Below are 13,077 nucleotides of genomic sequence, written 5' to 3' on the forward strand. Positions count from 1 at the left end.
AATTTTTATAATATTTACAAGATTTAAGATAATCAATCTTTATTCATTACATTACAAAAAATTTGTCTAATTCGAAAATTCTGAAAAAATTTTAACAAAGTTTATGTATATATAGATCATTAATAGATTATGTCTGCAACAATTTTTTTTTTTTTAATGGAAAATTTTTTGATTTCATTTTAATTATTGGAATAATGAATCATACCTAATACTTCAATTGAAAATTTATGTCTCAAGAATTATAATTATTATGAATTCATAATTTTCCAGATATTAATAAAAATTCTTTCGAGTCCGCTGAATGCAAAAATAAAATATAAAATTTTTGTGTAATTGAAATTATAAATATTGAAATAAAAACTAATTAAAATTAGTTTTTCCACCGTGTAAAATAAAATATATATAACTGAATATAGTCAGTAAAAATTATTTAAAAAAATATGATACAATACAAAAAAATGAAACAAAAATTATTTGGTGTAAAATTACATGCAGTGTTAATAATTTTTCTATATATTGATTCATGGAAGTCATATAAAAATTAATTTTATTTTTTTAAATAGAACTATATAATTTTTATTGCATTTTGATATTTACTATTCCAGATAATATTTTGTACAAAAAAAAAAAAAATAAGAAAATTCTTTTAATTAAGAAAAATCTTTAATTAAAAGATACTTTAATTTAAGTTATTTTAATTTTATAAAACTTATTATATAAAAGAAGCACGTGAAGTGATACTGTTCTTCTTTCATATAATAATTTTTATAAACTTCAAATTATATTTTTTAAATTAATGATCTTCCGACATAAATAGTATTTTTAATATTTTTTTTTATAGAAAATAAAAACTTGATTTTTTTCTTTTTATATTACATAATTTACCTAATTACATAATTCTATTTAAAAAACTGATCTTGATATAACATCTATACTTATATTTAGATATAGAAAAATGATTAATAATACTATATAATATATATTTTTATGTAGAATAACTTTTGTCTTTTTTGATATATATATATGTATATATACATATACATATTATATATATACATATAAAAGAAAATAGGAATTGAAAATATTCAAATATTTGCAAAAATATATATAATATGAAAAAATTTTTATATGATATTTTTTTATTTAACTTATTTGCTTTTTATTTTTTAATTTATTTAGTTTTTTGTTTAGTTTATTTAGTTTATTTAATTTTTATTTAGTTTAATTTATTTAATTTTTTTTAGATTTTTTTTATTTAATTTATTTGCTTTTTATTTAGTTTTTATTTAATTAATAATTTTTTATATAAATTAAATATAATTTATAATAATTATTAGATATAATATAATTTATAATTATATTTAATTTATATATAATATAAATATAGGTATTAAAAAATCTTGTTCAAAACCATGAGAATCTTGACTTAAAATATGCATCTTATAGCAAATAACTTATGACTTCTTTTTCTGCAATATTAGAATAAGAAATTAATCGACATATTGACTATTAACAATATTCTTGTTATTATATCATTGTTATTATATATATTCAAAAATTGCTTTAAATCTCTAATAATTATTTTAAAATTAAAATTATGAAATAATTTATCTTTTTTTGTTTTTTGAAAATCATAAAATAAACCAAAATAAATAAATATTATTTAAATATATAAATACAAAATTTTCTCTTGCGGAGAAAATAAAAAACATTTATTGACATTTAAAAAGAAATAATATTTATGAAAATCTTCATTTTACTTAAAGTTTTATTTATTTTTAAAGATTTCATTTTAGTTTTGTAAAACTAAAAAAATGAATTAAATAAATTATTTGTAAATAGCTTTTTTTCGATGAATGATCTATTTATTTTATGGATGTTTGGATTCTTTGAAGAATGTTAACGTATGTTTTTCTGGTGTTATAAATCGTTTTCTGTAATATATACTGAATGTTTTCCTAAGATTTTAAGATATGTTTAGAAAAACTGGAATTTTCATCGACATGACCATCCGGATTTTTCTTCGATATTTTTCTTGCATTTCTTTTTCATCACTAAAAATAATTAAGATTGAAAAAACAACTCTATAGACATTCAAAAAATTACAAACCAATAGGAATAGAAATTAATTTTTAATTTTTTTTAAACGATCATTTGAATTTACAAGAACAAATTTTAATTTTGATTTAAAATTATTGTATTATAAAAATATTAGATTATTCATTCATTTTATTCAATTTTACAAAATTTTTCGATTTCGAACTTTTAAACTTTTTTTTATATATATTTTATAATTTCACGTTCAAAATAATTAAGCTCACATAAATAAAATAAAAAATAAATAATACAATTGATATGCGAATAGCTGCAAGAAATAAGTACTTGAATATCAAAAAAAAAAAAAAACAAATCAAAAGATGTGAATGATAATTTTGCAATTATCTAACACAAATATTGATTTTTCTACTATAATATGAATGGAGTTTAAAGTTTGTTTACAAAGTTTATTTTTCGTCAAATGTAAAATGAATGAGAGAAAAAGATAATAACAATAATGTAATAATAATATTTATTTATTTATTTTTTTTTTTGATAAAATTTTATATTTGTAATAATTTGTTATAATTAATAAATTTTGTAAAGTTTTTTTAGTTAAAATAAGGTTAATAATATCAAAATAAATTTAATAAAATTTGGATTATATTTATTTAATAAATAAAAAAATTTATCATTCCTCAAATACACAAATATAATCTAAATTATATTATTTCAATATTAATTAAGAATTATTTTATTTTAATTTTATTTTAATCATTTTACAAAAAGTTTCATTAAAAAAAATTTAAAAATACGAAAATTATATTATTGCATTATTATTATAAATATTTGATATCGAATCAAATTAAATAGTTGATATGTCAAAAATATATTTCAAAATAAGTTATTTATATTTATGACATAGATCAATTTTATTATCATGAATAGAATTGCTAAAAATTTTTATATCGTAAGCAAATTATGTTAGAATTATACATAAAAGGACTCAAAAATAATTGGATTTGAAAAATTTTTTTTTTTTTTTTCATTTCATATCATATACATTATTCCATATTATAACGTGATATATTTTTATTTTATACTTTTTTAAAAGTAATATTTATTAAAAAAATTTTAAATTAATGTTTTTTTTTAATTATTTTAAATTATAAATATATTATAATATATTTACATTTTTAAATTATAAAACATATATTAGTTTCTTGAATTTTCTCAACTGATTCTTAATTGATTTATTTTAATAATAAAATAAATTTTTATGTTAATAAAAAAAAGAAAAAATTTATTTTAAATTTATTATAAATTTATGCACTTTCTTCGACATATGTTATTTGGATTTATTCATATTTGATCATCATGACGTCATGACTATCGTTGTAATTCAAATAAATTACACGTTCCATGCCGAATGTTTTTTCTTTTAATAATTCATTGACGCCATAACGAAAATTTTTGAAAAAAAATAAAATATTGCTTGAAATTATCTCATAAATCTCTTATTAACGAATGTTCCTATATTTTTAGATCACCTTGTATACTTATTAAAATAATATTGTTTTAAGCAAATTTCAGAATACTTTCTCTTTTTAAATATATTTTATTAACAATATGAACATATATTTACAATATTAAGCTAAATAAAAAAAAGAAAATATTAATAAAGAAACATTTTTAAAAATTATGAGTTTTAATTGTTGACTTTTTTTTAGAGTCTATACGAAAGTATAAAGACAGAACCATTCAAGATACCGGAAGATGATGGGAATGATTTAATGCATACATTTTTCAATCCAGACAAGGAAGGTTGGCTTTGGAAGCAAGGTAATTTTTTCGTAGATTATCTACTGTACAATTCTACCAACAATTTCTCTCTTCCTCTTGACCTGGTATGATCTGAAATGTGAAAACTTCTTTTGCGTGGCTGAAAGAGAATGAAAGAATGCTGCTCGAGTCACGATTGATCGAACAATGTTGCGAATGTAAACCCTGGCCTGCATGAGATCTTTTTTTCAGAGAGATTTCACGAGTGCATGAAGATGTTAACTCTTTATAGCGTATATACATGTCATTTAATTAAATTTTATGAATATTCTTTTTGCAATGAAGAAAAAGCTTTTTTTCAATTTTTTTTCTTCAATAGAAGTAGAAAAAAGTTATAAAAAATAATTGAATAGTTTAATAGTAATTTTCCTTTAATAAAAAATAATTCTTATAAAAAATAAGGAATGTTAAAATATGCGTATATGAAAATAATTCATTTCTTTTCTTCAGTAGGCTTGTCCACCTTTTTGTTTATATAGAGCTTGTAGTTTTTAAAAATGTAAAAGTAATAACCTGATATTGATGTCATACAATATTGATGTCAAAACATACTCCTTTATTTTAAAAAACTCTTAAAAAAAATCACAGTTCAATGAATTTTTCATTCGCTAAATGATTGAATTTGATTGAATTTTTTTTTTTATTTGATTCTAATTATTTCCTATTCTTTTATATCTATACATAATGTATCGTTCTTGAATTTCCATCTTTGTTCTAACGAGTTCTTTATTGTCCATGATCCCACGATATTCGCGCCACCTATAAGGTATAAAGCCGGATCATTTCCGCCAATGATGCGGGTACTCGATGACTTATAAAACGTGACAGATAAAACGATCTGTTTGAAGAATTGATTGTTAACATTAAACCAAGACTAAAGACCAAAGATTCATAATGAAATAGCTTATTCTTTGTGTAAAATCGGAAATAGATGAAACGATAAGTTGACGCTATAAAGTGTTACGCAAGAACGACTGAAAACATCCTGAAACAGCGTTTCCCAAATTGTCTGAGATCAAAGCTTAAAGCCTCAAATATTTTGAGCATTAGTTCATCTAAGTTCCATTATTCCAAAGATACTAGTAATTATTTAAGATGCAACTTGTGGCATTTTGCATTTAAATTGCAACAAAATGCGTTCAAAAAATTACAAATTATACTTTTATTATAATACAGAAAAAAAGAAATGATTCTAGATGATAAAATACTTGTGAAAAATGTAGAATAGAATTTTTTTTTATATTGAGAATTAATGAGAATTTTATATTTGATAAAACGTAATATGAATTTAGATATATTTAGAATTTGGAGAATATTTTTATCATCTATACAAAAGTTGAAGAGAAAGAGTAATTTTTTTATCCGAACCATCATTTTCGAAAAAATTAAATTTAAAAATTTTTGTAAATATATAATGTATCTATTTTATTTAAATATAATGAAATATTTTTTTTAAAAAAAAGAATATTATGAAAAAAAATTTTTTTTGAAAGTTTTTCAGTATAAGAATACATATGCATTATAGTTTTTCTGTAAATTGATGCAGAAATTAGTTATATGAAAATGACTTTTTTTTTTGTAAATACAATCATATATTTTTGAATATACTAATCAATATAGGATATTAATATTTAACAATTAAATAATAATATTTAAACAAATATTAAGTTATTTAATTGTTAAATATAATTATTAATTTATTATTAATTTAGAAAAATATTAATTTGATGTTTATAAAATTTATTATATGAATAACAAGAAACATATAAGAAAAACTTGTTTATGTTTTCTTATTGAATTTTCAAATTTAATATTTGATATTTTCGAAAAACTTTTTATTATAAATGAAAAAATTATATTTTACTTTTTTTTTTTTTTTGCTTATTTTCATATATAGAATAATTTTCTTATAATAATTGATTTGTATTTCAACCAAAGAAATTAAACCAAATTAAACAAAATATCTGTTTTATCTAAATAATGAAATATCTGAAATATTAAAATTATTAGCAAAACTAATTAAAATAAAAGTCGTATATATTTCACTTCATTTTAATTAAAACAATCTCAATATTTTCATATTTTCATATTACTAATCATACTTTTTCATAAAATGAACAATATGGAAATAAAATTTTTTTATCATATAATTATTTTTTCTTTTCGCTGCATTTTTTAAAAAATATAATATTTTATCATTATTCAATAGTATTTATTTTGTTTTTTTAATAATATATTATGGCATTAGAAAAATGTAAGTAAAAATGTATTGCTTCAGCATTTTCTGACTCTTTTATGATAAATTTTACAAAATTAAAATATTGAATTAATAATTTCTTTATATGAATAGATTAACATATTTTTTTTATATAGAAGATTATAAATTGAAGCAATAAAGTGAATCAATAAAGTAATAAAAAATATAATAATAATAATATCCGTTTAATATTGATTAATATTGGTATTCTTATCAAAGATAAATTTCTCAGAAATTTTCAAAACTTCACATTAAATTAATTTTTTTTAATTCTTCGGACATAAAAATATTAAAATTATTACAAATATATTGTAATATACATATATATTACATATATATTATAATATTACATATATATTATGTATATAAATATTTTATAGAACTTGATGAATATTTGACTATTGACTAAAAGTTAGTTTAACACGTTGACTGCCGCGTCACCCATATTCGGGTGACGCTTATTTGACTATTTATCTTTGTAAGCATTTGAAGAATCTTTATAAGCATTTGGAAAAATATTTCTTAAGATATATTAAAACTATTAAATTATTTATTATATATTATTTATTATTTTTATAATTAAATAATTTATAATTTATATAATTTATAAAAAAATTATTTATAAAAATAATAAAAAAATAATTTATTAAAAAAATTATTTTAAATGTAAAATTTTAAAACATTCTATACAAAGCTGAAATTGATCCGGACAATTTGAACAAAAAGTTGTTATCTTTTTTAAATTCTTTCATGCGTTTGATCAGTCCGTTTTTCGTCTTTTATCTGAATAACACAATTTGCATGCACATTTAATATTTATACTAGAATTAGTTTTCCGAACGGCGATATTATGTTGACTTCGTTGAAGGTTTTGACAAGGTTTTGTTGTATTTTCAGATAATCCTAATAATTTTGCAGCTAATAATTCTCTAAATTCTCTAAAATCTTCTAATTTTTATATTTTTTTGTTGCAATTTTGTAAATTATTAAAAAAAAAAAAATTATTAATTATTCATTTACAATTGAAATCCTAGAAGAAGTTGAATATCAAGTTTTCGATACCATTTGATTTTCTAATTATACTATAATATATATATATATAGAATATAAGAAACTATTATCAATACAATTACTATTATCGATATTTCTATTGCGGATATGAACAATAATGAAGGAAATAAATAATGCGAGACATCATTCTTCCATCAGCGCGACTCGCATTACAAAAATATCAGTAAAAATACTAGAGTACATTTGATACAGCGGCGCGCGTGGCCTGAACGAGATTTCATTAGAAACACGCGCGGTAGTCAACGTGTTAAACTTAGGAATGCATAAAATCCAAATCATGCATTATTAAAAATACATATTATTGACTCATATATCTAATAGATGAATTGGTGATTATATAAAGTGACTATAGATATATATTATCTTGTAAAAAATATCCTTACATATAATATCCTAACTCATTGATAGAAATGAAAAAGATTGATAGAAATGAAGAAATTCTATTAAATCTTTCATAGAACCTTTCATACATTCAGAAAAAAAAAATATTAATTGCTAATTAAAATTTTTATTTATTAAAATTAAACTTTATGTTTTTATTTACAATGCATGAGGATTGTTTTAGTCTTATTAATTTTGTTTCTTAAATGCAAAACAATAGTTAGGTTTGGATCAACATTAAATTATATATTCCTAAAATTAAAATTCTTTTTGTAATGTATTCTTAAATTAAATTCTATTAATTTGTGAAAAAATATTTTTAAATTTTTTTTTCAAAAAAAAAAAACTTTTTTTTAAGTTCGCAGACAAACTTCAATAAAAAGAAAATAAAACTTGATTCATTTATTTTTCGTTCAAGTCAAATTTGAAAAAATCATATCATCGTATATAATCATTTAATAAGCGGATTAAATTCCAATTATGAATTTTTGCAATTTAAAACATTTATAATTAAAAAGAACTTGTTCTTTCATATATTAAATTATTTATACAAAAATTAATAAATATTAATATTAAATTATATCTTTTTGAAAAATTCAAATGTTATGTGAAATATTTTTCTATGAAATTAACTTACAGAGTAAATTAAAGTGCCAATTGTATGCTTCATCGTATACTTGATGAGTTTTTAATTATGATAGAAAACGAGACTTTAAATAAAAGAATTCTATATTTTATTTTCGATTTATTTTTTTCTCTTAGAATCATTTCTAAATGTATTATATTAGAATATTTGTAATATTATTTATATATCTGTATATTATTTGTTATATCATTTGTTATCATTGAATAGAAACACAAAAATAAAAAAATTTGAGAACCGCTGTTCTTTAAAAACATCCTTCGATAAATAAAATAAAAAAATTCGTGAAAAGTCTGAATCTATTTTTCTTATATCGAATCGCTTTTCCCTCTGCTGCCCTGATGGAGACAGCAGGTAAATAATGCAGTTAAAAATTATTCATCGATCGTTAACTTTTAAAATCTGCACGGTGATGGTTTCAGGCGGACGTTACAAAAGCTGGAAAAGACGGTGGTTCATATTGAACGATAACTGTCTTTATTACTTCGAGTATACAACTGACAAGGAGCCACGAGGTATCATTCCGCTGGAAAACATTCAGGTCAGAGAGGTGCAGGATCGACATAAGCCGCATTGCTTCGAGCTCTATGCCGCCGGCTCTGAGTTCATCAAGGCGTGCAAGACAGATAGCGAAGGAAAAGTTGTCGAAGGTAATAACTAAGATGTTAATTGATTGTACCTTGACCTGCGACTAAGAATATTTGATTTTGATTATTATTTCATTCCATTACTATGCCCTCAAATTAAAATTAAATAAAAAATATTTTTTACATTTTTAGGAAATTATTGTCTATATTTAAATTGTGTAAATTAATATTTCATTCTCTATCATGTTCCATTCTTTATAAATTTTTATGTAGTTTAGCATTAATACATTTATTCATTATATATTCACAGAAATGTATTCTTAGATTGAGCGTAAGCCTATAGTTACAAAAAACATGAAATTCTATACTTTATCTTTGTTAATAATATATGATCGTAACATATGATAAAATTGGTGAAAGATGAAAAAGAAAAACCAAAGCATTTAAGAAATTTGTAATGTATTGAATTAATTTCACATGAAATTTAAATAAAATATTTTCTCTTCTTTTCTTTTTCCTCTCTGTCTCTGTCTCTGTCTTCCAAAAATCATTAGTAAGTAAGATGATGCATATATTCAAATTTGCAAGAAAAAGTTAAATTATAAATAAATATTGTAGTAAATCAAGTTTTAAAAAAATATAAATGCATATTAACTTTAATTTCTAATTAATTTAAAATGTACAAATTGTATACAAATTTTTCTCTTTACAATTTATATTTTATATTGGAAAATACTATTTTCAATATTATATTTTTCAATATTCAAAATATATTGGAATATACATAATTATATATACATATAAAATATTAATATGTTCATGAACAATTTTTATAGAATCAATTCTAAATAATGAAATAAATACGAAAATTGACATGCTAAAATATGAATTAAGATTTATTTTTCAAATTATAAACAATTTAATTTTATATTAAATGAAGCAAAAAAAAAAAATTAAGCTTATCTAATTGGATAACGATATATTGCAATATTGTTTATCTAATTTGGCTCCTTAAAAAAAACATATATATATATATATATATATATATATATATATATATATATATATATATATATATATATTTACATATTATTTTAAATGTATAATTGATTATCTCATATTATTAATATAATAATGATATTAGAATATGAAATATTAGAATATTAGAATAATATATAAAAAATATTTATCGTATACCATCTAGAAATGGCTTTTATATTTCTAGTTTGATAGAAATAAATAAAGATATAAAAAAGCTATAAAAAAACAAAAAAATATTAAAAAATTAATTTTAATTAAAACATTTAAATGTTTGTTTAATTGCATGATATTTTATTTGAATATAAGGACAAACTTATAAAAAGAATTTAATTATTCTTCTGAAATATAATATTAAAATATTTTAACTTTTGAGTATTTATTTATAATATTTATATTTCGCAAATAAAAAGAAAGCATATTAATGAAATAAGATAAAAACAATCTCTGACAATGATACATTAAAAATAAAGTGATTCATTCTTTTTTTGTTTTCATTTTATTATATATTAATTTTTATTATTTATATAATAAATTAATAAATTATATATATATATAATAAATTAATATTAAAATCTCAAATAATTAAAAAATATTATGAGTTATTTATTTTTTATTTATATAAAAAATACTATGAAAATCATAAATTTATTACAGTTAGTAAAACTGCGCATTTCTAAATTATATTCTAATTATATTTAATATCATTCATTTTTTATTAATTTATTTTAATTTATTTAATCTAAATTATACTATTTCATTTACCATATTTTATTCATTTACAAATAATTTAAATTATTAAAAATGTAGTTATAAAAACTTGGAAAAAAATAGAATTTTAAACATACGATGAAAATTATTTTTTAAATTGTTAACTTTTTAAAATTTGAAAGAATGGAAGATTAATAGAACATATAAATAAAAAATTCAAAAGTAGGTTGGGAAAAACATTTTTCTCGCGAAAGAATCGAATCCCATGCATTACCATTTAATGATGCAATCTTTTTTTTTTATAGCATGTATACTGTAATTAAAGTAACACGTTATATTTTGTTTGTTGTAGGGAAACATACCGTGTACAGAATGTCTGCAGCCACAGATGAAGAAAAAGAAGAATGGATCAAATGCGTGCGGTAAGTTTTGTTTTTTTGTAAATCAAAGAAAATTTTTAATTCTGATAAAACTAATTTTGTTTATTTAATATATTTTCAATTATTGATGTTATTAATGATTAAGAATCTATAATATAATTTTTTCTTTTTAATTTCTTTAAATAATAAAAAAAGCATTATAATTAGTTTTTTTGAATATTTAATTATTTAAATTATTTTTTTAATTTAGTAGTTTATATGTAGAATTTATGTTACAATTATAGATATATTAGATTATATTTTACACATTACAATTAGATTAATTTAATTATTGTAGATTTTATAATTGATTGTATTAATAATTGAAATAAATTCTTTTTTAGTAAAATAATGTCTCTAAATAGAAAAGTTATAATTTATTTTATAATTTTTTTATAAAATATTTTTATTATTTGAATTAATATTGAATATATATTTATATTTATCTTTTGTTTATAATGTATTTTATTTTTAATTTAATTTTTTATTTATAGGCAAAGTATATCGCATAATCCATTCTACGATATGCTTGCGGCCAGGAAAAAGAAGGCACAAAAGACCAATGTACATTCAAAGAGTTAAATTTTACCATAGACACAGCTTCGAGAGAAGCTTGGCGAAATATAAAAAGACTGTCTATTCACGACCCTGTTTTCCTATCAGGATCGTATAGTACAATATACAATCAAATGAATCTGGACGGAGGTCCATCCAACTATATGAAGAGAATTTAGCAGGAAAATATATCTGTTGATAAATATTTATCAACATAGCATTGTTGATCCAACTAGAAACTTGAAGAAACACACACATAAAAAAGAAAATATATTTGAAAGGAAGAGGAATGGTGTTATTAATTAATTTTGTATAAAAATTATGCTGCGTTTTAGAGGCCTAAATACATATTATTTAAATGGAATTCAACATAAATTGGAAGCGTTTCTTTAAGAGATAAACGAGTATAGAAACAAAAGTATAATATTATATTTAATAAATCATACGAGCATTGCGATGATGGATAAATAAATTAGACATGCAAAGACAACATTTTTCTTTTCGTAATGTTCAGAAAAAGTTAAATAAGAAAAATTTTAAAAAAACTTCAACCATATATTTGATAATTAAGAATATTCATAAAAAAATAATGTGTATATGTATTTATCGATCGTTGGAAAGATAGATTCGTTCAGAAAAAGAGATGTTTGTAGAAAGAGTGAAATCTTTCTTATTCTTTGGCAGCTTTAAAGGAATTATCAAAATTCGTAATCGCTTCAACATAAAATATTTATTATATACGATATTTTCGTGCGTTATAATATTTTGTATTCTTTGTAAGAAAAAAGAATAGGATAATCTAAAAGTGATCAGAAAGAATAATATATGGGACAATGATTTTTCATAATTATAAACTGACATTAAACGCAAGAAGTTAATAAGATGCGTGCATTATGTGATAGTTGTATATTTATTTGAGAAAAAAATAAAACATGTATAGATAAAATTAGTTAAAAGAAAAAATTTCTTTAATATGCCAGAAATTATCCTAAACTGGTACATTGTCGTACAGTTTGTAAATATGGCATATTAGCCAATTATGTGACAGTAGAAGAATAATTTAGAATAATTATTTTTTTTTTTTTTGTTTGAATATATATGTATATATAAATATAAATATATACATATATATGTACATATAAATATGCAAATGACGCATGAGGTATTATAGCTTTATGCATTATATGTATTGCAATATAATAGTTACAATAGTACAGGAAAGTTCAGTAGCAACTGATAAGATCCAATTAAAAACCTGCATCTAAACATTATTTAGATTCATGCAATAAAATCTGAAATTATGTATTAAAAATAATTTATTTCGTTAGATTATTCTATATAAAAATAATGCAAAAATCCATCTATAAATTATTTTTCTTTCTTTTTCATTTTTCATATAAAATATATATAAATATAAAATACATAACAAATTTTTGAAATAAATTTTTCAATTATATTTGATAATCATTTTTTTAAATATATGTAATGATTTTTATATTGCAAAATATATTATTTTTCAATCAAAGTTCTTCTATT

The 13,077-nt window shown here is 19.6% G+C and overlaps 1 protein-coding gene across 5 annotated transcripts in view; it reads left to right on the plus strand.

The window, feature by feature from the left end:
• LOC726993 (cytohesin-1) overlaps positions 1–12,490 on the plus strand; it is a 159,211-nt gene extending 146,721 nt beyond the window's left edge. For 4 of the 5 annotated variants that reach the window (XM_026443711.1, XM_026443712.1, XM_026443713.1 and 1 more), the window contains 4 exons: positions 3,768–3,879; positions 8,651–8,881; positions 10,920–10,989; positions 11,481–12,490. In XM_026443711.1, the coding sequence (XP_026299496.1) occupies positions 3,768–3,879; positions 8,651–8,881; positions 10,920–10,989; positions 11,481–11,568 (501 nt within the window). In that variant the 3' untranslated portion in view covers positions 11,569–12,490. The remainder of the gene's footprint in view (positions 1–3,767; positions 3,880–8,650; positions 8,882–10,919; positions 10,990–11,480) is intronic. The other variant, XM_026443710.1, reaches the window with a different exon arrangement.
• The last annotated feature ends 587 nt before the right edge of the window (positions 12,491–13,077 follow it).

The sequence above is a fragment of the Apis mellifera genome, linkage group LG11 (assembly GCF_003254395.2).
Source record: "Apis mellifera strain DH4 linkage group LG11, Amel_HAv3.1, whole genome shotgun sequence".
Lineage (NCBI taxonomy): Eukaryota > Metazoa > Arthropoda > Insecta > Hymenoptera > Apidae > Apis > Apis mellifera.